Source organism: Coturnix japonica, chromosome Z, assembly GCF_054131305.1.
Source record: "Coturnix japonica strain WE chromosome Z, WE-NBRP24, whole genome shotgun sequence".
NCBI lineage: Eukaryota > Metazoa > Chordata > Aves > Galliformes > Phasianidae > Coturnix > Coturnix japonica.
In genome coordinates, this window is record NC_140702.1 from 3,707,362 (window position 1) to 3,732,677 (window position 25,316).

General features: G+C 53.0%; 1 protein-coding gene and 1 long non-coding RNA gene across 2 annotated transcripts in view; one reads left to right on the top strand and one right to left on the bottom strand.

Annotated features, from left to right (window-relative positions):
- The window catches only part of LOC146753557 (uncharacterized), a 127,201-nt gene that overhangs the window by 25,462 nt on the left and 76,423 nt on the right, over positions 1–25,316 (top strand). The gene's annotated exons all lie outside the window — the stretch shown is intronic.
- The window catches only part of LOC146753558 (uncharacterized), a 29,962-nt gene that overhangs the window by 3,360 nt on the left and 1,286 nt on the right, over positions 1–25,316 (bottom strand). The window contains exons 2-3 of the mRNA XM_085529251.1: positions 24,345–25,295; positions 22,626–22,712 (exon numbers count right to left, since the gene is read on the bottom strand). Coding sequence (XP_085385377.1) covers positions 22,626–22,712; positions 24,345–25,295 — 1,038 coding nt within the window. The remainder of the gene's footprint in view (positions 1–22,625; positions 22,713–24,344; positions 25,296–25,316) is intronic.

Genomic DNA, 25,316 nt, shown 5'->3' on the forward strand with positions numbered 1-25,316 from the left:
CTCCACAGATGTAAACGTATTGTCCAGCTGTCAGTGGAAGCTCGTTTTCTGGGTCCTCATTCGGGCCCTCAAAAGGATTGTAGCTGTGACGAGCTATGAATCTTCGTATTGGTGGTGATGGTCTGCGACAATGCATGATGCAGACTGCCGCTGTCCAAACGTTCTGCTCCCCCAGCTTTTCCTGGGGGTTGGAGCATTCCCGTTTGGGATTTCCGTGCGGCCTCAGCTTTGTCCCCATCTCCTGGAGCTGTGTGCAGTTTTCCTCCAGACGCTTGCCGAGTGCTCCAAGTTTGATGTCAGCCTGCTGGACACTCTGCAGCTTCTGGCACGCTTCATCACCATCACTTTCTGCCCCTCTCCTGCTGCCTGGTCTCTCTTCGTCATCGGTATCCAGCAGGAGATCACGAAGCCCTGGAGGCACGGTGGTATCCAGCTCATCATCTGAAACTTCTTCCACCAGATTGGAAGGAACCAGTCCTCTTGTGCCGTCTGTCAGCTCTCCCAGAAACCAGCCATCCTCATCCATGTCTCCACAGATGTAAACATATTGTCCAGCTGTCAGTGGAAGCTCCTTTTCTGGGTCCTCATTCGGGCCCTCAAAAGGATTGTAGCTGTGACGAGCTATGAATCTTCGTATTGGTGGTGATGGTCTGCGACAATGCATGATGCAGACTGCCGCTGTCCAAACGTTCGGCTCCCCCAGCTTTTCCTGGGGGTTGGAGCATTCCTGTTTGGGATTTCCGTGCGGCCTCAGCTTTGTCCCCATCTCCTGGAGCTGTGTGCAGTTTTCCTCCAGACGCTTGCCGAGTGCTCCAAGTTTGATGTCAGCCTGCTGGACACTCTGCAGCTTCTGGCACGCTTCATCACCATCACTTTCTGCCCCTCTCCTGCTGCCTGGTCTCTCTTCGTCATCGGTATCCAGCAGGAGATCACGAAGCCCTGGAGGCACGGTGGTATCCAGCTCATCATCTGAAACTTCTTCCACCAGATTGGAAGGAACCAGTCCTCTTGTGCCGTCTGTCAGCTCTCCCAGAAACCAGCCATCCTCATCCATGTCTCCACAGATGTAAACGTATTGTCCAGCTGTCAGTGGAAGCTCGTTTTCTGGGTCCTCATTCGGGCCCTCAAAAGGATTGTAGCTGTGATGAGCTATGAATCTTCGTATTGGTGGTGATGGTCTGCGACAATGCATGATGCAGACTGCCGCTGTCCAAACGTTCGGCTCCCCCAGCTTTTCCTGGGGGTTGGAGCATTCCCGTTTGGGATTTCCGTGCGGCCTCAGCTTTGTCCCCATCTTCTGGAGCTGTGTGCAGTTTTCCTCCAGACGCTTGCCGAGTGCTCCAAGTTTGATGTCAGCCTGCTGGACACTCTGCAGCTTCTGGCACGCTTCATCACCATCACTTTCTGCCCCTCTCCTGCTGCCTGGTCTCTCTTCGTCATCGGTATCCAGCAGGAGATCACGAAGCCCTGGAGGCACGGTGGTATCCAGCTCATCATCTGAAACTTCTTCCACCAGATTGGAAGGAACCAGTCCTCTTGTGCCGTCTGTCAGCTCTCCCAGAAACCAGCCATCCTCATCCATGTCTCCACAGATGTAAACGTATTGTCCAGCTGTCAGTGGAAGCTCGTTTTCTGGGTCCTCATTCGGGCCCTCAAAAGGATTGTAGCTGTGACGAGCTATGAATCTTCGTATTGGTGGTGATGGTCTGCGACAATGCATGATGCAGACTGCCGCTGTCCAAACGTTCGACTCCCCCAGCTTTTCCTGGGGGTTGGAGCATTCCCGTTTGGGATTTCCGTGCGGCCTCAGCTTTGTCCCCATCTCCTGGAGCTGTGTGCAGTTTTCCTCCAGACGCTTGCCGAGTGCTCCAAGTTTTATGTCAGCCTGCTGGACACTCTGCAGCTTCTGGCACGCTTCATCACCATCACTTTCTGCCCCTCTCCTGCTGCCTGGTCTCTCTTCGTCATCGGTATCCAGCAGGAGATCACGAAGCCCTGGAGGCACGGTGGTATCCACGCCATCATCCGAAACTTCGCATATATATATATCATTTATATTATTTTATGTAGTACATAATATATAGTATTATGTATATAGTATACTTATACATATAATATATGTATATATATATGCAGACTGCCACTGTCAAAACGTTCGGCTCCCCCAGCTTTTCCTGGGGGTTGGAGCATTCCCGTTTGGGATTTCGGTGTGGCCACAGCTTTGTCCCCATCTCCTGGAGCTGTGTGAAGTTTTTACCCAGACGCTTGCCGAGTGCTCCAAGTTGCTCTGAAGCTTCTGGCACGCTTAATCACCATCACTTTCTGCCCCTCTCCTGCTGCCTGGTCTCTCTTCGTCATCAGTATCCAGCAGGAGATCACGAAGCCCTGGAGGCACGGTGGTATCCAGCTCATCATCTGAAACTTCTTCCACCAGATTGGAAGGAACCAGTCCTCTTGTGCCGTCTGTCAGCTCTCCCAGAAACCAGCCATCCTCATCCATGTCTCCACAGATGTAAACGTATTGTCCAGCTGTCAGTGGAAGCTCGTTTTCTGGGTCCTCATTCGGGCCCTCAAAAGGATTGTAGCTGTGACGAGCTATGAATCTTCGTATTGGTGGTGATGGTCTGCGACAATGCATGATGCAGACTGCCGCTGTCCAAACGTTCGGCTCCCCCAGCTTTTCCTGGGGGTTGGAGCATTCCCGTTTGGGATTTCCGTGCGGCCTCAGCTTTGTCCCCATCTCCTGGAGCTGTGTGCAGTTTTCCTCCAGACGCTTGCCGAGTGCTCCAAGTTTGATGTCAGCCTGCTGGACACTCTGCAGCTTCTGGCACGCTTCATCACCATCACTTTCTGCCCCTCTCCTGCTGCCTGGTCTCTCTTCGTCATCGGTATCCAGCAGGAGATCACGAAGCCCTGGAGGCACGGTGGTATCCAGCTCATCATCTGAAACTTCTTCCACCAGATTGGAAGGAACCAGTCCTCTTGTGCCGTCTGTCAGCTCTCCCAGAAACCAGCCATCCTCATCCATGTCTCCACAGATGTAAACGTATTGTCCAGCTGTCAGTGGAAGCTCGTTTTCTGGGTCCTCATTCGGGCCCTCAAAAGGATTGTAGCTGTGACGAGCTATGAATCTTCGTATTGGTGGTGATGGTCTGCGACAATGCATGATGCAGACTGCCGCTGTCCAAACGTTCGGCTCCCCCAGCTTTTCCTGGGGGTTGGAGCATTCCCGTTTGGGATTTCCGTGCGGCCTCAGCTTTGTCCCCATCTCCTGGAGCTGTGTGCAGTTTTCCTCCAGACGCTTGCCGAGTGCTCCAAGTTTGATGTCAGCCTGCTGGACACTCTGCAGCTTCTGGCACGCTTAATCACCATCACTTTCTGCCCCTCTCCTGCTGCCTGGTCTCTCTTCGTCATCGGTATCCAGCAGGAGATCACGAAGCCCTGGAGGCACGGTGGTATCCAGCTCATCATCTGAAACTTCTTCCACCAGATTGGAAGGAACCAGTCCTCTTGTGCCGTCTGTCAGCTCTCCCAGAAACCAGCCATCCTCATCCATGTCTCCACAGATGTAAACGTATTGTCCAGCTGTCAGTGGAAGCTCGTTTTCTGGGTCCTCATTCGGGCCCTCAAAAGGATTGTAGCTGTGACGAGCTATGAATCTTCGTATTGGTGGTGATGGTCTGCGACAATGCATGATGCAGACTGCCGCTGTCCAAACGTTCGGCTCCCCCAGCTTTTCCTGGGGGTTGGAGCATTCCCGTTTGGGATTTCCGTGCGGCCTCAGCTTTGTCCCCATCTCCTGGAGCTGTGTGCAGTTTTCCTCCAGACGCTTGCCGAGTGCTCCAAGTTTGATGTCAGCCTGCTGGACACTCTGCAGCTTCTGGCACGCTTCATCACCATCACTTTCTGCCCCTCTCCTGCTGCCTGGTCTCTCTTCGTCATCGGTATCCAGCAGGAGATCACGAAGCCCTGGAGGCACGGTGGTATCCAGCTCATCATCTGAAACTTCTTCCACCAGATTGGAAGGAACCAGTCCTCTTGTGCCGTTTGTCAGCTCTCCCAGAAACCAGCCATCCTCATCCATGTCTCCACAGATGTAAACGTATTGTCCAGCTGTCAGTGGAAGCTCGTTTTCTGGGTCCTCATTCGGGCCCTCAAAAGGATTGTAGCTGTGACGAGCTATGAATCTTCGTATTGGTGGTGATGGTCTGCGACAATGCATGATGCAGACTGCCGCTGTCCAAACGTTCGGCTCCCCCAGCTTTTCCTGGGGGTTGGAGCATTCCCGTTTGGGATTTCCGTGCGGCCTCAGCTTTGTCCCCATCTCCTGGAGCTGTGTGCAGTTTTCCTCCAGACGCTTGCCGAGTGCTCCAAGTTTGATGTCAGCCTGCTGGACACTCTGCAGCTTCTGGCACGCTTCATCACCATCACTTTCTGCCCCTCTCCTGCTGCCTGGTCTCTCTTCGTCATCGGTATCCAGCAGGAGATCACGAAGCCCTGGAGGCACGGTGGTATCCAGCTCATCATCTGAAACTTCTTCCACCAGATTGGAAGGAACCAGTCCTCTTGTGCCGTCTGTCAGCTCTCCCAGAAACCAGCCATCCTCATCCATGTCTCCACAGATGTAAACGTATTGTCCAGCTGTCAGTGGAAGCTCGTTTTCTGGGTCCTCATTCGGGCCCTCAAAAGGATTGTAGCTGTGACGAGCTATGAATCTTCGTATTGGTGGTGATGGTCTGCGACAATGCATGATGCAGACTGCTGCTGTCCAAACGTTCGGCTCCCCCAGCTTTTCCTGGGGGTTGGAGCATTCCCGTTTGGGATTTCCGTGCGGCCTCAGCTTTGTCCCCATCTCCTGGAGCTGTGTGCAGTTTTCCTCCAGACGCTTGCCGAGTGCTCCAAGTTTGATGTCAGCCTGCTGGACACTCTGCAGCTTCTGGCACGCTTCATCACCATCACTTTCTGCCCCTCTCCTGCTGCCTGGTCTCTCTTCGTCATCGGTATCCAGCAGGAGATCACGAAGCCCTGGAGGCACGGTGGTATCCAGCTCATCATCTGAAACTTCTTCCACCAGATTGGAAGGAACCAGTCCTCTTGTGCCGTCTGTCAGCTCTCCCAGAAACCAGCCATCCTCATCCATGTCTCCACAGATGTAAACGTATTGTCCAGCTGTCAGTGGAAGCTCGTTTTCTGGGTCCTCATTCGGGCCCTCAAAAGGATTGTAGCTGTGACGAGCTATGAATCTTCGTATTGGTGGTGATGGTCTGCGACAATGCATGATGCAGACTGCCGCTGTCCAAACGTTCGGCTCCCCCAGCTTTTCCTGGGGGTTGGAGCATTCCCGTTTGGGATTTCCGTGCGGCCTCAGCTTTGTCCCCATCTCCTGGAGCTGTGTGCAGTTTTCCTCCAGACGCTTGCCGAGTGCTCCAAGTTTGATGTCAGCCTGCTGGACACTCTGCAGCTTCTGGCACGCTTCATCACCATCACTTTCTGCCCCTCTCCTGCTGCCTGGTCTCTCTTCGTCATCGGTATCCAGCAGGAGATCACGAAGCCCTGGAGGCACGGTGGTCTCCAGCTCATCATCTGAAACTTCTTCCACCAGATTGGAAGGAACCAGTCCTCTTGTGCCGTCTGTCAGCTCTCCCAGAAACCAGCCATCCTCATCCATGTCTCCACAGATGTAAACGTATTGTCCAGCTGTCAGTGGAAGCTCGTTTTCTGGGTCCTCATTCGGGCCCTCAAAAGGATTGTAGCTGTGACGAGCTATGAATCTTCGTATTGGTGGTGATGGTCTGTGACAATGCATGATGCAGACTGCCGCTGTCCAAACGTTTGGCTCCCCCAGCTTTTCCTGGGGGTTGGAGCATTCCCGTTTGGGATTTCCGTGCGGCCTCAGCTTTGTCCCCATCTCCTGGAGCTGTGTGCAGTTTTCCTCCAGACGCTTGCCGAGTGCTCCAAGTTTGATGTCAGGCTGCTGGACACTCTGCAGCTTCTGGCACGCTTCATCACCATCACTTTCTGCCCCTCTCCTGCTGCCTGGTCTCTCTTCGTCATCGGTATCCAGCAGGAGATCACGAAGCCCTGGAGGCACGGTGGTATCCAGCTCATCATCTGAAACTTCTTCCACCAGATTGGAAGGAACCAGTCCTCTTGTGCCGTCTGTCAGCTCTCCCAGAAACCAGCCATCCTCATCCATGTCTCCACAGATGTAAACGTATTGTCCAGCTGTCAGTGGAAGCTCGTTTTCTCGTCCTCATTCGGGCCCTCAAAAGGATTGTAGCTGTGACGAGCTATGAATCTTCGTATTGGTGGTGATGGTCTGCGACAATGCATGATGCAGACTGCCGCTGTCCAAACGTTCGGCTCCCCCAGCTTTTCCTGGGGGTTGGAGCATTCCCGTTTGGGATTTCCGTGCGGCCTCAGCTTTGTCCCCATCTCCTGGAGCTGTGTGCAGTTTTCCTCCAGACGCTTGCCGAGTGCTCCAAGTTTGATGTCAGCCTGCTGGACACTCTGCAGCTTCTGGCACGCTTCATCACCATCACTTTCTGCCCCTCTCCTGCTGCCTGGTCTCTCTTCGTCATCGGTATCCAGCAGGAGATCACGAAGCCCTGGAGGCACGGTGGTATCCACGCCATCATCCGAAACTTCGCATATATATATATCATTTATATTATTTTATATAGTACATAATATATAGTATTATGTATAAAGTATACTTATACATATATTATATGTATATATATATGCAGACTGCCACTGTCCAAACGTTCGGCTCCCCCAGCTTTTCCTGGGTGTTGGAGCATTCCCGTTTGGGATTTCGGTGTGGCCTCAGCTTTGTCCCCATCTCCTGGAGCTGTGTGAAGTTTTTACCCAGATGCTTGCCGAGTGCTCCAAGTTGCTCTGAAGCTTCTGGCACGCTTAATCACCATCACTTTCTGCCCCTCTCCTGCTGCCTGGTCTCTCTTCGTCATCGGTATCCAGCAGGAGATCACGAAGCCCTGGAGGCACGGTGGTATCCAGCTCATCATCTGAAACTTCTTCCACCAGATTGGAAGGAACCAGTCCTCTTGTGCCGTCTGTCAGCTCTCCCAGAAACCAGCCATCCTCATCCATGTCTCCACAGATGTAAACGTATTGTCCAGCTGTCAGTGGAAGCTCGTTTTCTGGGTCCTCATTCGGGCCCTCAAAAGGATTGTAGCTGTGACGAGCTATGAATCTTCGTATTGGTGGTGATGGTCTGCGACAATGCATGATGCAGACTGCCGCTGTCCAAACGTTCGGCTCCCCCAGCTTTTCCTGGGGGTTGGAGCATTCCCGTTTGGGATTTCCGTGCGGCCTCAGCTTTGTCCCCATCTCCTGGAGCTGTGTGCAGTTTTCCTCCAGACGCTTGCCGAGTGCTCCAAGTTTGATGTCAGCCTGCTGGACACTCTGCAGCTTCTGGCACGCTTCATCACCATCACTTTCTGCCCCTCTCCTGCTGCCTGGTCTCTCTTCGTCATCGGTATCCAGCAGGAGATCACGAAGCCCTGGAGGCACGGTGGTCTCCAGCTCATCATCTGAAACTTCTTCCACCAGATTGGAAGGAACCAGTCCTCTTGTGCCGTCTGTCAGCTCTCCCAGAAACCAGCCATCCTCATCCATGTCTCCACAGATGTAAACGTATTGTCCAGCTGTCAGTGGAAGCTCGTTTTCTGGGTCCTCATTCGGGCCCTCAAAAGGATTGTAGCTGTGACGAGCTATGAATCTTTGTATTGGTGGTGATGGTCTGTGACAATGCATGATGCAGACTGCCGCTGTCCAAACGTTTGGCTCCCCCAGCTTTTCCTGGGGGTTGGAGCATTCCCGTTTGGGATTTCCGTGCGGCCTCAGCTTTGTCCCCATCTCCTGGAGCTGTGTGCAGTTTTCCTCCAGACGCTTGCCGAGTGCTCCAAGTTTGATGTCAGCCTGCTGGACACTCTGCAGCTTCTGGCACGCTTCATCACCATCACTTTCTGCCCCTCTCCTGCTGCCTGGTCTCTCTTCGTCATCGGTATCCAGCAGGAGATCACGAAGCCCTGGAGGCACGGTGGTATCCAGCTCATCATCTGAAACTTCTTCCACCAGATTGGAAGGAACCAGTCCTCTTGTGCCGTCTGTCAGCTCTCCCAGAAACCAGCCATCCTCATCCATGTCTCCACAGATGTAAACGTATTGTCCAGCTGTCAGTGGAAGCTCGTTTTCTCGTCCTCATTCGGGCCCTCAAAAGGATTGTAGCTGTGACGAGCTATGAATCTTCGTATTGGTGGTGATGGTCTGCGACAATGCATGATGCAGACTGCCGCTGTCCAAACGTTCGGCTCCCCCAGCTTTTCCTGGGGGTTGGAGCATTCCCGTTTGGGATTTCCGTGCGGCCTCAGCTTTGTCCCCATCTCCTGGAGCTGTGTGCAGTTTTCCTCCAGACGCTTGCCGAGTGCTCCAAGTTTGATGTCAGCCTGCTGGACACTCTGCAGCTTCTGGCACGCTTCATCACCATCACTTTCTGCCCCTCTCCTGCTGCCTGGTCTCTCTTCGTCATCGGTATCCAGCAGGAGATCACGAAGCCCTGGAGGCACGGTGGTATCCACGCCATCATCCGAAACTTCGCATATATATATATCATTTATATTATTTTATATAGTACATAATATATAGTATTATGTATAAAGTATACTTATACATATATTATATGTATATATATATGCAGACTGCCACTGTCCAAACGTTCGGCTCCCCCAGCTTTTCCTGGGTGTTGGAGCATTCCCGTTTGGGATTTCGGTGTGGCCTCAGCTTTGTCCCCATCTCCTGGAGCTGTGTGAAGTTTTTACCCAGATGCTTGCCGAGTGCTCCAAGTTGCTCTGAAGCTTCTGGCACGCTTAATCACCATCACTTTCTGCCCCTCTCCTGCTGCCTGGTCTCTCTTCGTCATCGGTATCCAGCAGGAGATCACGAAGCCCTGGAGGCACGGTGGTATCCAGCTCATCATCTGAAACTTCTTCCACCAGATTGGAAGGAACCAGTCCTCTTGTGCCGTCTGTCAGCTCTCCCAGAAACCAGCCATCCTCATCCATGTCTCCACAGATGTAAACGTATTGTCCAGCTGTCAGTGGAAGCTCGTTTTCTGGGTCCTCATTCGGGCCCTCAAAAGGATTGTAGCTGTGACGAGCTATGAATCTTCGTATTGGTGGTGATGGTCTGCGACAATGCATGATGCAGACTGCCGCTGTCCAAACGTTCGGCTCCCCCAGCTTTTCCTGGGGGTTGGAGCATTCCCGTTTGGGATTTCCGTGCGGCCTCAGCTTTGTCCCCATCTCCTGGAGCTGTGTGCAGTTTTCCTCCAGACGCTTGCCGAGTGCTCCAAGTTTGATGTCAGGCTGCTGGACACTCTGCAGCTTCTGGCACGCTTCATCACCATCACTTTCTGCCCCTCTCCTGCTGCCTGGTCTCTCTTCGTCATCGGTATCCAGCAGGAGATCACGAAGCCCTGGAGGCACGGTGGTATCCAGCTCATCATCTGAAACTTCTTCCACCAGATTGGAAGGAACCAGTCCTCTTGTGCCGTCTGTCAGCTCTCCCAGAAACCAGCCATCCTCATCCATGTCTCCACAGATGTAAACGTATTGTCCAGCTGTCAGTGGAAGCTCGTTTTCTGGGTCCTCATTCGGGCCCTCAAAAGGATTGTAGCTGTGACGAGCTATGAATCTTTGTATTGGTGGTGATGGTCTGTGACAATGCATGATGCAGACTGCCGCTGTCCAAACGTTTGGCTCCCCCAGCTTTTCCTGGGGGTTGGAGCATTCCCGTTTGGGATTTCCGTGCGGCCTCAGCTTTGTCCCCATCTCCTGGAGCTGTGTGCAGTTTTCCTCCAGACGCTTGCCGAGTGCTCCAAGTTTGATGTCAGCCTGCTGGACACTCTGCAGCTTCTGGCACGCTTCATCACCATCACTTTCTGCCCCTCTCCTGCTGCCTGGTCTCTCTTCGTCATCGGTATCCAGCAGGAGATCACGAAGCCCTGGAGGCACGGTGGTATCCAGCTCATCATCTGAAACTTCTTCCACCAGATTGGAAGGAACCAGTCCTCTTGTGCCGTCTGTCAGCTCTCCCAGAAACCAGCCATCCTCATCCATGTCTCCACAGATGTAAACGTATTGTCCAGCTGTCAGTGGAAGCTCGTTTTCTCGTCCTCATTCGGGCCCTCAAAAGGATTGTAGCTGTGACGAGCTATGAATCTTCGTATTGGTGGTGATGGTCTGCGACAATGCATGATGCAGACTGCCGCTGTCCAAACGTTCGGCTCCCCCAGCTTTTCCTGGGGGTTGGAGCATTCCCGTTTGGGATTTCCGTGCGGCCTCAGCTTTGTCCCCATCTCCTGGAGCTGTGTGCAGTTTTCCTCCAGACGCTTGCCGAGTGCTCCAAGTTTGATGTCAGCCTGCTGGACACTCTGCAGCTTCTGGCACGCTTCATCACCATCACTTTCTGCCCCTCTCCTGCTGCCTGGTCTCTCTTCGTCATCGGTATCCAGCAGGAGATCACGAAGCCCTGGAGGCACGGTGGTATCCACGCCATCATCCGAAACTTCGCATATATATATATCATTTATATTATTTTATATAGTACATAATATATAGTATTATGTATAAAGTATACTTATACATATATTATATGTATATATATATGCAGACTGCCACTGTCCAAACGTTCGGCTCCCCCAGCTTTTCCTGGGTGTTGGAGCATTCCCGTTTGGGATTTCGGTGTGGCCTCAGCTTTGTCCCCATCTCCTGGAGCTGTGTGAAGTTTTTACCCAGATGCTTGCCGAGTGCTCCAAGTTGCTCTGAAGCTTCTGGCACGCTTAATCACCATCACTTTCTGCCCCTCTCCTGCTGCCTGGTCTCTCTTCGTCATCGGTATCCAGCAGGAGATCACGAAGCCCTGGAGGCACGGTGGTATCCAGCTCATCATCTGAAACTTCTTCCACCAGATTGGAAGGAACCAGTCCTCTTGTGCCGTCTGTCAGCTCTCCCAGAAACCAGCCATCCTCATCCATGTCTCCACAGATGTAAACGTATTGTCCAGCTGTCAGTGGAAGCTCGTTTTCTGGGTCCTCATTCGGGCCCTCAAAAGGATTGTAGCTGTGACGAGCTATGAATCTTCGTATTGGTGGTGATGGTCTGCGACAATGCATGATGCAGACTGCCGCTGTCCAAACGTTCGGCTCCCCCAGCTTTTCCTGGGGGTTGGAGCATTCCCGTTTGGGATTTCCGTGCGGCCTCAGCTTTGTCCCCATCTCCTGGAGCTGTGTGCAGTTTTCCTCCAGACGCTTGCCGAGTGCTCCAAGTTTGATGTCAGGCTGCTGGACACTCTGCAGCTTCTGGCACGCTTCATCACCATCACTTTCTGCCCCTCTCCTGCTGCCTGGTCTCTCTTCGTCATCGGTATCCAGCAGGAGATCACGAAGCCCTGGAGGCACGGTGGTATCCAGCTCATCATCTGAAACTTCTTCCACCAGATTGGAAGGAACCAGTCCTCTTGTGCCGTCTGTCAGCTCTCCCAGAAACCAGCCATCCTCATCCATGTCTCCACAGATGTAAACGTATTGTCCAGCTGTCAGTGGAAGCTCATTTTCTGGGTCCTCATTCGGGCCCTCAAAAGGATTGTAGCTGTGACGAGCTATGAATCTTCGTATTGGTGGTGATGGTCTGCGACAATGCATGATGCAGACTGCCGCTGTCCAAACGTTCGGCTCCCCCAGCTTTTCCTGGGGGTTGGAGCATTCCCGTTTGGGATTTCCGTGCGGCCTCAGCTTTGTCCCCATCTCCTGGAGCTGTGTGCAGTTTTCCTCCAGACTCTTGCCGAGTGCTCCAAGTTTGATGTCAGCCTGCTGGACACTCTGCAGCTTCTGGCACGCTTCATCACCATCACTTTCTGCCCCTCTCCTGCTGCCTGGTCTCTCTTCGTCATCGGTATCCAGCAGGAGATCACGAAGCCCTGGAGGCACGGTGGTATCCAGCTCATCATCTGAAACTTCTTCCACCAGATTGGAAGGAACCAGTCCTCTTGTGCCGTCTGTCAGCTCTCCCAGAAACCAGCCATCCTCATCCATGTCTCCACAGATGTAAACGTATTGTCCAGCTGTCAGTGGAAGCTCGTTTTCTGGGTCCTCATTCGGGCCCTCAAAAGGATTGTAGCTGTGACGAGCTATGAATCTTCGTATTGGTGGTGATGGTCTGCGACAATGCATGATGCAGACTGCTGCTGTCCAAACGTTCGGCTCCCCCAGCTTTTCCTGGGGGTTGGAGCATTCCCGTTTGGGATTTCCGTGCGGCCTCAGCTTTGTCCCCATCTCCTGGAGCTGTGTGCAGTTTTCCTCCAGACGCTTGCCGAGTGCTCCAAGTTTGATGTCAGCCTGCTGGACACTCTGCAGCTTCTGGCACGCTTCATCACCATCACTTTCTGCCCCTCTCCTGCTGCCTGGTCTCTCTTCGTCATCGGTATCCAGCAGGAGATCACGAAGCCCTGGAGGCACGGTGGTATCCAGCTCATCATCTGAAACTTCTTCCACCAGATTGGAAGGAACCAGTCCTCTTGTGCCGTCTGTCAGCTCTCCCAGAAACCAGCCATCCTCATCCATGTCTCCACAGATGTAAACGTATTGTCCAGCTGTCAGTGGAAGCTCGTTTTCTGGGTCCTCATTCGGGCCCTCAAAAGGATTGTAGCTGTGACGAGCTATGAATCTTCGTATTGGTGGTGATGGTCTGCGACAATGCATGATGCAGACTGCCGCTGTCCAAACGTTTGGCTCCCCCAGCTTTTCCTGGGGGTTGGAGCATTCCCGTTTGGGATTTCCGTGCGGCCTCAGCTTTGTCCCCATCTCCTGGAGCTGTGTGCAGTTTTCCTCCAGACGCTTGCCGAGTGCTCCAAGTTTGATGTCAGCCTGCTGGACACTCTGCAGCTTCTGGCACGCTTCATCACCATCACTTTCTGCCCCTCTCCTGCTGCCTGGTCTCTCTTCGTCATCGGTAACCAGCAGGAGATCACGAAGCCCTGGAGGCACGGTGGTATCCAGCTCATCATCTGAAACTTCTTCCACCAGATTGGAAGGAACCAGTCCTCTTGTGCCGTCTGTCAGCTCTCCCAGAACCAGCCATCCTCATCCATGTCTCCACAGATGTAAACGTATTGTCCAGCTGTCAGTGGAAGCTCGTTTTCTGGGTCCTCATTCGGGCCCTCAAAAGGATTGTAGCTGTGACGAGCTATGAATCTTCGTATTGGTGGTGATGGTCTGCGACAATGCATGATGCAGACTGCCGCTGTCCAAACGTTCGGCTCCCCCAGCTTTTCCTGGGGGTTGGAGCATTCCCGTTTGGGATTTCCGTGCGGCCTCAGCTTTGTCCCCATCTCCTGGAGCTGTGTGCAGTTTTCCTCCAGACGCTTGCCGAGTGCTCCAAGTTTGATGTCAGCCTGCTGGACACTCTGCAGCTTCTGGCACGCTTCATCACCATCACTTTCTGCCCCTCTCCTCCTGCCTGGTCTCTCTTCGTCATCGGTATCCAGCAGGAGATCACGAAGCCCTGGAGGCACGGTGGTATCCACGCCATCATCCGAAACTTCGCATATATATATATCATTTATATTATTTTATATAGTACATAATATATAGTATTATGTATATAGTATACTTATACATATATTATATGTATATATATATGCAGACTGCCACTGTCCAAACGTTCGGCTCCCCCAGCTTTTCCTGGGGGTTGGAGCATTCCCGTTTGGGATTTCGGTGTGGCCTCAGCTTTTTCCCCATCTCCTGGAGCTGTGTGAAGTTTTTACCCAGACGCTTGCCGAGTGCTCCAAGTTGCTCTGAAGCTTCTGGCACGCTTCATCACCATCACTTTCTGCCCCTCTCCTGCTGCCTGGTCTCTCTTCGTCATCGGTATCCAGCAGGAGATCACGAAGCCCTGGAGGCACGGTGGTATCCAGCTCATCATCTGAAACTTCTTCCACCAGATTGGAAGGAACCAGTCCTCTTGTGCCGTCTGTCAGCTCTCCCAGAAACCAGCCATCCTCATCCATGTCTCCACAGATGTAAACGTATTGTCCAGCTGTCAGTGGAAGCTCGTTTTCTGGGTCCTCATTCGGGCCCTCAAAAGGATTGTAGCTGTGACGAGCTATGAATCTTCGTATTGGTGGTGATGGTCTGCGACAATGCATGATGCAGACTGCCGCTGTCCAAACGTTCGGCTCCCCCAGCTTTTCCTGGGGGTTGGAGCATTCCCGTTTGGGATTTCCGTGCGGCCTCAGCTTTGTCCCCATCTCCTGGAGCTGTGTGCAGTTTTCCTCCAGACGCTTGCCGAGTGCTCCAAGTTTGATGTCAGGCTGCTGGACACTCTGCAGCTTCTGGCACGCTTCATCACCATCACTTTCTGCCCCTCTCCTGCTGCCTGGTCTCTCTTCGTCATCGGTATCCAGCAGGAGATCACGAAGCCCTGGAGGCACGGTGGTATCCAGCTCATCATCTGAAACTTCTTCCACCAGATTGGAAGGAACCAGTCCTCTTGTGCCGTCTGTCAGCTCTCCCAGAAACCAGCCATCCTCATCCATGTCTCCACAGATGTAAACGTATTGTCCAGCTGTCAGTGGAAGCTCGTTTTCTGGGTCCTCATTCGGGCCCTCAAAAGGATTGTAGCTGTGACGAGCTATGAATCTTCGTATTGGTGGTGATGGTCTGCGACAATGCATGATGCAGACTGCCGCTGTCCAAACGTTCGGCTCCCCCAGCTTTTCCTGGGGGTTGGAGCATTCCCGTTTGGGATTTCCGTGCGGCCTCAGCTTTGTCCCCATCTCCTGGAGCTGTGTGCAGTTTTCCTCCAGACGCTTGCCGAGTGCTCCAAGTTTGATGTCAGGCTGCTGGACACTCTGCAGCTTCTGGCACGCTTCATCACCATCACTTTCTGCCCCTCTCCTGCTGCCTGGTCTCTCTTCGTCATCGGTATCCAGCAGGAGATCACGAAGCCCTGGAGGCACGGTGGTATCCACGCCATCATCCGAAACTTCGCATATATATATATCATTTATATTATTTTATATAGTACATAATATATAGTATTATGTATATAGTATACTTATACATATAATATATGTATATATATATGCAGACTGCCACTGTCCAAACGTTCGGCTCCCCCAGCTTTTCCTGGGGGTTGGAGCATTCCCGTTTGGGATTTCGGTGTGGCCACAGCTTTGTCCCCATCTCCTGGAGCTGTGTGAAGTTTTTATCCAGACGCTTGCCGAGTGCTCCAAGTTGCTCTGAAGCTTCTGGCACGCTTAATCACCATCACTTTCTGCCCCTCTCCTGCTGCCTGGTCTCTCTTCGTCATCGGTATCCAGCAGGAGATCACGAAGCCCTGGAGGCACGGTGGTATCCAGCTCATCATCTGAAACTTCTTCCACCAGATTGGAAGGAACCAGTCCTCTTGTGCCGTCTGTCAGCTCTCCCAGAAACCAGCTATCCTCATCCATGTCTCCACAGATGTAAACGTATTGTCCAGCTGTCAGTGGAAGCTCGTTTTCTGGGTCCTCATTCGGGCCCTCAAAAGCATTGTAGCTGTGACGAGCTATGAATCTTCGTATTGGTGGTGATGGTCTGCGACAATGCATGATGCAGACTGCCGCTGTCCAAACGTTCGGCTCCCCCAGCTTTTCCTGGGGGTTGGAGCATTCCCGTTTGGGATTTCCGTGTGGCCTCAGCTTTGTCCCCATCTCCTGGAGCTGTGTGCAGTTTTCCTCCAGACGCTTGCCGAGTGCTCCAAGTTTGATGTCAGCCTCCTGGACACTCTTCAGCTTCTGGCACGCTTCATCACCATCACTTTCTGCCCCTCTCCTGCTGCCTGGTCTCTCTTCGTCATCGGTATCCAGCAGGAGATCACGAAGCCCTGGAGGCACGGTGGTATCCAGCTCATCATCTGAAACTTCTTCCACCAGATTGGAAGGAACCAGTCCTCTTGTGCCGTCTGTCAGCTCTCCCAGAAACCAGCCATCCTCATCCATGTCTCCACAGATGTAAACGTATTGTCCAGCTGTCAGTGGAAGCTCGTTTTCTGGGTCCTCATTCGGGCCCTCAAAAGGATTGTAGCTGTGACGAGCTATGAATCTTCGTATTGGTGGTGATGGTCTGCGACAATGCATGATGCAGACTGCCGCTGTCCAAACGTTCGGCTCCCCCAGCTTTTCCTGGGGGTTGGAGCATTCCCGTTTGGGATTTCCGTGCGGCCTCAGCTTTGTCCCCATCTCCTGGAGCTGTGTGCAGTTTTCCTCCAGACGCTTGCCGAGTGCTCCAAGTTTGATGTCAGCCTGCTGGACACTCTGCAGCTTCTGGCACGCTTCATCACCATCACTTTCTGCCCCTCTCCTGCTGCCTGGTCTCTCTTCGTCATCGGTATCCAGCAGGAGATCACGAAGCCCTGGAGGCACGGTGGTATCCACGCCATCATCCGAAACTTCGCATATATATATATCATTTATATTATTTTATATAGTACATAATATATAGTATTATGTATATAGTATACTTATACATATAATATATGTATATATATATGCAGACTGCCACTGTCCAAACGTTCGGCTCCCCCAGCTTTTCCTGGGGGTTGGAGCATTCCCGTTTGGGATTTCGGTGTGGCCACAGCTTTGTCCCCATCTCCTGGAGCTGTGTGAAGTTTTTACCCAGACGCTTGCCGAGTGCTCCAAGTTGCTCTGAAGCTTCTGGCACGCTTAATCACCATCACTTTCTGCCCCTCTCCTGCTGCCTGGTCTCTCTTCGTCATCGGTATCCAGCAGGAGATCACGAAGCCCTGGAGGCACGGTGGTATCCAGCTCATCATCTGAAACTTCTTCCACCAGATTGGAAGGAACCAGTCCTCTTGTGCCGTCTGTCAGCTCTCCCAGAAACCAGCTATCCTCATCCATGTCTCCACAGATGTAAACGTATTGTCCAGCTGTCAGTGGAAGCTCGTTTTCTGGGTCCTCATTCGGGCCCTCAAAAGCATTGTAGCTGTGACGAGCTATGAATCTTCGTATTGGTGGTGATGGTCTGCGACAATGCATGATGCAGACTGCCGCTGTCCAAACGTTCGGCTCCCCCAGCTTTTCCTGGGGGTTGGAGCATTCCCGTTTGGGATTTCCGTGTGGCCTCAGCTTTGTCCCCATCTCCTGGAGCTGTGTGCAGTTTTCCTCCAGACGCTTGCCGAGTGCTCCAAGTTTGATGTCAGCCTCCTGGACACTCTTCAGCTTCTGGCACGCTTCATCACCATCACTTTCTGCCCCTCTCCTGCTGCCTGGTCTCTCTTCGTCATCGGTATCCAGCAGGAGATCACGAAGCCCTGGAGGCACGGTGGTATCCAGCTCATCATCTGAAACTTCTTCCACCAGATTGGAAGGAACCAGTCCTCTTGTGCCGTCTGTCAGCTCTCCCAGAAACCAGCCATCCTCATCCATGTCTCCACAGATGTAAACGTATTGTCCAGCTGTCAGTAGAAGCTCGTTTTCTGGGTCCTCATTCGGGCCCTCAAAAGGATTGTAGCTGTGACGAGCTATGAATCTTTGTATTGGTGGTGATGGTCTGCGACAATGCATGATGCAGACTGCCGCTGTCCAAACGTTCGGCTCCCCCAGCTTTTCCTGGGGGTTGGAGCATTCCCGTTTGGGATTTCCGTGCGGCCTCAGCTTTGTCCCCATCTCCTGGAGCTGTGTGCAGTTTTCCTCCAGACGCTTGCCGAGTGCTCCAAGTTTTATGTCAGCCTGCTGGACACTCTGCAGCTTCTGGCACGCTTCATCACCATCACTTTCTGCCCCTCTCCTGCTGCCTGGTCTCTCTTCGTCATCGGTATCCAGCAGGAGATCACAAAGCCTTGGAGGCACGGTGGTATCCAGCTCATCATCTGAAACTTCTTCCACCAGATTGGAAGGAACCAGTCCTCTTGTGCAGTCTGTCAGCTCTCCCAGAAACCAGCCATCCTCATCCATGTCTCCACAGATGTAAACGTATTGTCCAGCTGTCAGTGGAAGCTCGTTTTCTGGTTCCTCATTCGGGCCCTCAAAAGGATTGTAGCTGTGACGAGCTATGAATCTTCGTATTGGTGGTGATGGTCTGCGACAATGCATGATGCAGACTGCCGCTGTCCAAACGTTCGGCTCCCCCAGCTTTTCCTGGGGGTTGGAGCATTCCCGTTTGGGATTTCCGTGCGGCCTCAGCTTTGTCCCCATCTCCTGGAGCTGTGTGCAGTTTTCCTCCAGACGCTTGCCGAGTGCTCCAAGTTTGATGTCAGCCTGCTGGACACTCTGCAGCTTCTGGCACGCTTCATCACCATCACTTTCTGCCCCTCTCCTGCTGCCTGGTCTCTCTTCGTCATCGGTATCCAGCAGGAGATCACGAAGCCCTGGAGGCACGGTGGTATCCAGCTCATCATCTGAAACTTCTTCCACCAGATTGGAAGGAACCAGTCCTCTTGTGCCGTCTGTCAGCTCTCCCAGAAACCAGCCATCCTCATCCATGTCTCCACAGATGTAAACGTATTGTCCAGCTGTCAGTGGAAGCTCGTTTTCTGGGTCCTCATTCGGGCCCTCAAAAGGATTGTAGCTGTGACGAGCTATGAATCTTCGTATTGGTGGTGATGGTCTGCGACAATGCATGATGCAGACTGCCGCTGTCCAAACGTTCGGCTCCCCCAGCTTTTCCTGGGGGTTGGAGCATTCCCGTTTGGGATTTCCGTGCGGCCTCAGCTTTGTCCCCATCTCCTGGAGCTGTGTGCAGTTTTCCTCCAGACGCTTGCCGAGTGCTCCAAGTTTGATGTCAGCCTGCTGGACACTCTGCAAGAGAAGGGCTTCATAGAGCAGCAGCTGTGGAGGGAGCAGGAGAAACAGCATGAGAACCAAGGACACCTCTAGGAAAAGAATGAGTAGCTCGAGGCTTTCAAAGTAGGTCTTTGACCAGGAACTGTTATTGCAGTAGCTTTCCTCCAATTGGTGTGTATGGTTTATAAACGCCCTCGTCTGTCTGCTATAAAAGCATGGCTTTTCGGGCAGTCGATCGACGCCGCCGTATTTAACCATATTGCTGTCTGGCTGTTTGTCCTAGCGCGCTGACCTTTTGCCTTCAGGTTTGCAAACTACTGTCTCAGGAACCAGAGTTATTAGGCATTATCCAGGTTATCGTGTGCTTCTTATTGTTAATAGATTGGATGTGAAACCAATAGGTTCTAATGGTACCAATGGTGCTGGAATCTGCGGGATTAATCATTGAATGTATTAGTAATGCTCGGTTATGATGCTATTAGCCTATCTTAATTTAAAGCCTTTTCTTAATTTGCAAAGGCAAAACCTGGAAAGGAATCTCAGGCAAAGGGATGACCCCGTATCACAGAATGGTGATTACATCTTACTCTTCCACCCAGCTAACAGGGATTTTTCCAATAGGACCGCTCATCTCTTGAGAGGAAGGCGCACGCTCATAGAACTGAATGGGAGAGTTGATTTCATTTTCCAAGCAGGTGTTCCACTTGGGCTCTGTATCACGCACTGGCCATGCGGATATGGAGTCCAATGGGAAGAAATCGTTCAGAGCCTGAATGCAGGAGAGAATGTGTGGTGGGTGAGAGAGGAAAGGTGCACTTTGAAGCAGGGGACGCCCTGCTGGCACTGCCTGTCGCATCCACCACCAACACGGTTTGCTCTTTCTCCTGCTCCACAGCTGCTGCTCTGTCAAGTCCTTCTCTTGATCCATGGCTGCTGCCATTCTTCTGGGATTACAACAGGGGGCTGGGAGGGAGGTTTTGGGCAGAGGGAGGGAGGGAGGGAAGTTGATTGGGGGTGGGAGTTGGAGGGGGTGGGATCAGAAAGGATTGTTAGGGTGGGAAATGGTTGGGTGGGAATACTGTCATTTCTTGACTGTTTGCTACGTTCCATGATTAAATGTCTTTGCCATATTTCTGCCTGCCTGCCTGCGGCCGTTCCTTCAGTTCCAAAGCCCACCTCCCCAGGCCCCCGGGCCCACCTTCAGGGCAATGTGGCTTCAGGGCAGCAGAAAGGGCAGTGTCCCAGATCTGCCACCACCATTGGACCCATCCCTCCCCTCCTCAGTCAGTTCTGCGTGGGAATGGAGGGATGAGAAAGGGGGATGGATGGCAATTCTAATTAAGGGAGAGCTGAGTGGCTCAGCCTGGAGTGGAGGAGGCTCACTGCCATCCCAGACACAGCCATCAGTCCCCAGGTGCAGAGAGGACTGAGCCAGGCTGCACCCTGCAGCACCCAGCAGCAGGAGCAGAGTCTGAGGCCTGCCTAGGTCGTGTGGCTGCGCTGCAGGCTGAGCTATGGAGAAAGCCCCACTTGGAGATTTCTTCGCTCCCTGAATGTTCCCCCCTTTCTCCATCTTGCTCTGCTCCATCCCCAGCCGCAGCCCGGCGTCCCCGACATGTTGCTGTGCTTGCAGAGCTGGACTTGGCCCTTGACCTGTACAGGCCCCTGTCCCCACCTGTCGGATATCCACCTTGCCTTCTCACCCCTCTCTCTAGATCCAGTTCATGCCCCATCTATCTCACCTCCATGTCCCACCTACGTCCTCTCTACGTCTTTTGCTCTCCCCCAAACCACCCTCACGGTGCCTTACCTCCTGGCAGCCTCAGGGAAGGAGCACCCGGTGCCCTGAGCCCACAGGCCCAGCCCTGCACAGCACTGCACACACCACTGTCATGGCGGCGCCCGGGGCTGCCGCACAGCATCCTGGGAGTGGTAGTTCCTGCAGCTCCCAGCAGGCCCAGGCGAGGGCAAAGGGGAGCAGTGCTGTCAGCCGGGAGCTCGCCCAGAGAGCCCGATGTTCGGAGCACTTCACACCAGGAACTTTGGACTCGGCTGCTTCTGGCCACAACGTCCCTGAGCTGCTCAGGAAGCACAACTGTCTCACCCTCTGAGAGCTGGGCTGTGCAAAGGAGGCTGCAGTTGCAGGCTCAGCTCTGCCCTGTTCCAGCAATGCACTTCCTTACAACTGGAGCACTGGCACGCTTGCTTCTTGCTTCAACGGAGCAATCGCCCACCGCTTTGCACACCTCTGTGCTCGTGACAATGGACACCACCCCATCCCTGCACACACACACACACACACACACACACACGGAATCACAGAATCACAGAATGACCCGGGTTGGAAGGGACCTCAAGGATCATGTAGTTCCAACCCCCCTGCCTAGCAGGGCCACCAAACATACACCTTTACTAGATCAGGTTGCCCAGGGCCCCGTCCAACCTGGTCTTTAACACCTCCAAGGACGGGGCATCCACAACCTCCCTGGGCAGCCTGTTCCAGGGCCTAACCACTCTCCTAGTGAAGAACTTCCTCCTAACATCCAACCTAAATCTTCCCTCTTTTAACTTAAAACCATTTCCCCTAGTCCTGCTATTATCAGCCCTTTCAAAGAGTTTACTCCCCTCCTAGGAGTAAGTTCCCTTCAGGTATTGAAAGGCTGCAATGAGGTCACCCCGCAACCTTCTCTTCTCCAGGCTGAACAAACCCAACTCCCTCAGCCTGTCCTCATAGGGGAGGTGCTCCAGCCCCCTGATCATCTTCGTGGCCCTCCTCTGGACCCATTCCAAAATCTCCATGTCATTCTTGTACTGAGGGCTCCACACCTGGACACAGTACTCCAGATGGGGCCTCACAAGAGCAGAGTAGAGAGGGACAATCAACTCCCTTTACCTGCCGACCACCCCTCTCCTGATGGAGCCCAGGATCCCGTTTGCTTTCCGGGTTGCCAGAGCGCACTGCTGGCTCATGTTAAGTTTCTCATCTATCAGGACCCCTAGGTCTTTTTCAGCCGAGCTGCTCTCAAGGACAACTCCTCCCAGCCTGTACAGGTGCCTGGGGTTCTTCCGGCCCAAGTGCAAAACCTTGCACTTTGCCGTGTTGAACCTCATTAGGTTCACCCGAGCCCAGCTTTCCAGCCTGTCAAGGTTCCTCTGAATTGCATCCGTTCCCTCCACCGAATCGACTGCACCACTCAGCTTGGTGTCATCAGCAAACTTGCTGAGGGTGCACTCCATTCCCTCATCGATGTCATTAAAGATGTTAAAGAGCACCGGTCCCAAGACAGACCCTTGAGGGACACCGCTCGTTACCAGCCTCCACCTGGACATAGAGCCATTGACCACCACCCTCTGTCTGCGTCCTTTCAACCAATTGCTTATCCATCTAGTTGTCCACCCATCAATTCCACTTCCCTCCAATTTGGAGATGAGGATGAGATGGGGGACCATGTCAAAGGCCTTGCTCAGGTCCAGGTAAATGACATCGGTCGCCTTCCCTTCGTCCACCAACGCCATCACTCCATCATAGAAGGCCACAAGATTAGTTAAGCATGACCTTCCCCTGGTGAAGCCGTGCTGGCTGTCTAGGATTACGTGCTCGTTCTTTATGTGATCAAGCCTGTTGTCCAGGAGGATCTGTTCCATAATCTTCCCAGGCACGGAGGTGAGACTCACCGGCCTGTAGTTACCTGGGTCCTCCCTGCTCCCCTTCTTGTAAATGGAAGTGACGTGACCCTTCCTCCAATCGTCCGGGAACTCACCTGACAGCCACACACACTTACCACCGCGTCCTTGCACACCCTCTTCCCACAGAGTCCAGAGCACATTAATGTCTTCTGACACTCACACTCAGAGAGAAAATGTCAAGGGGGAGCATGAGCATGTACATAAAGGATGTACGGACCTACAGTTAAGGATGTGGTTGTGCATCTGAGTCTGTGCCTGCAGACAATGCAAGCGCTATGCATTGTCAACCAATGGAAATGATCAAACAGCTGCTTTGGGACAGACTGTCTGTAGGGCTCAGGCAGTGTGGCCTTCCAAGGTACTTCAGGTGTCTCAAAGAACAGAGGCAAGCAGTGATGATTCCTTTCTCTCTCGATTTTAATACTTGAAGGTAGAGCGCTTGAGAAAGACTTTGGAGGCTTTCCTCAGCCTCCTCCTTTCCTTGTACCTTTACAAAAGCGGACTGCCAAAAACCAAGAAGACTGGACACACTTTTTGGGTTTGGTTGTTTTTATTTTTTTTAGAATATTATAATATATATAATATATATTATATATTATACATAATATATATATAGTATATAGTACATAATTATATACTATATATATATAATATATAATATTTGTTGTTGTTGTTTTGGTGTATTTTGTGAATTTTTTTGTTTTTTTTTTTTTTTAATCCAGTCCAATGTAATAAATCCTCAGTCATACAAGGGATGAATTTTTAAGGTCTTGCTGCTGATGGACCACACTCCACTTGAACATCAAGTGGAGCAGGAGGTAGCCTTCATCCAGAAAGGTGGAATCTTGATAAGATGTTGATGTCTTATGGAGAGGAATTTCGGTGTCCCCCAGGCTAAGCCAACACACAGGCACAGATTTCTGGATGGTGACCATCACTTTCTGCCCCTCTCCTGCTGCCTGGTCACTCTTCGTCATCGGTATCCAGCAGGAGATCACGAAGCCCTGGAGGCACGGTGGTATCCAGCTCATCATCTGAAACTTCTTCCACCAGATTGGAAGGAACCAGTCCTCTTGTGCCGTCTGTCAGCTCTCCCAGAAACCAGCCATCCTCATCCATGTCTCCACAGATGTAAACATATTGTCCAGCTGTCAGTGGAAGCTCGTTTTCTGGGTCCTCATTCAGGCCCTCAAAAGCATTGTAGCTGTGACGAGCTATGAATCTTCGTATTGGTGGTGATGGTCTGCGACAATGCATGATGCAGACTGCCGCTGTCCAAACGTTCGGCTCCCCCAGCTTTTCCTGGGGGTTGGAGCATTCCCGTTTGGGATTTCCGTGCGGCCTCAGCTTTGTCCCCATCTCCTGGAGCTGTGTGCAGTTTTCCTCCAGACGCTTGCCGAGTGCTCCAAGTTTGATGTCAGCCTGCTGGACACTCTGCAGCTTCTGGCACGCTTCATCACCATCACTTTCTGCCCCTCTCCTGCTGCCTGGTCTCTCTTCGTCATCGGTATCCAGCAGGAGATCACGAAGCCCTGGAGGCACGGTGGTATCCAGCTCATCATCTGAAACTTCTTCCACCAGATTGGAAGGAACCAGTCCTCTTGTGCCGTCTGTCAGCTCTCCCAGAAACCAGCCATCCTCATCCATGTCTCCACAGATGTAAACGTATTGTCCAGCTGTCAGTGGAAGCTCGTTTTCTGGGTCCTCATTCGGGCCCTCAAAAGGATTGTAGCTGTGACGAGCTATGAATCTTCGTATTGGTGGTGATGGTCTGCGACAATGCATAATCAGACTGCCGCTGTCCAAACGTTCGGCTCCCCCAGCTTTTCCTGGGGGTTGGAGCATTCCCGTTTGGGATTTCCGTGCGGCCTCAGCTTTGTCCCCATCTCCTGGAGCTGTGTGCAATTTTCCTCCAGACGCTTGCCGAGTGCTCCAAGTTTGACGTCAGCCTGCTGGACACTCTGCAGCTTCTGGCACGCTTCTGGGCCTTCAGGGTGGTTGTGGGCCTTCAGGGCCTGGCACTGCCTCTCCAGGTTGCTCAGGGCCTCTTGTTGCTCTGCAGCCTGAACACCCACCTCTGCTACAGCCCGACGGCAGGCCCTGGCCCCGCTGCAGGAGGCGGGTGGCTGCCCCTCCACGTGCTCCAGGATGTAGTGCAGGAAGCGCCTTCTCTGCTCCTGCAGCTCACACTGGAGGTGCTTGCTCTCCACGGCCTGCTCTCCACGGGACTTCCAGCAGAGCTGCCGCTGGACTTGCTGCTGCATTCTGCGCTCCGCTCTGCTGCTGCCGCTCCTCAGCAGCGCCTCCGCCAGCTGCCGCTGCAGATGCCATGCGTGGCGGATGGTGTCGTTGCGCCGCTTCTGCAGCAGCTCCGTCATCTGGCGCAGCTGGGCCTCCTTCTCCCGCAGCAGTTGGCGAATCTCTGCTTCCCACTGCCTCAAGCTCTGCTCCCGCAGGCGCTGCAGCTTTGACACCCGCACCCGCTCCCACTTGGAGCGCAGTTTGTCGGCCAGCAGCTGCCGCTCCCGCTCTGCCGCCTCCTGCCGCTCACGTCTCTCAGCAGCGCAGCGGCGCTGCAGCTCCTGGGAGCGGAGCCACTCACCCTCCAGCTGGGCCTGCAGTGCCTTCAGCTCCTGCCTCTTCTCCTCCCGCTGCGCAGGGCAGGCGGGGGGCTGTGCCGGGCCCCGGCGGGGTGAGGGCCGGCTTCCAGGGAGCCCCAGGTCTTCCTTGGCTGTCTCTGGCACCTAGAACCAGAAAATCATACC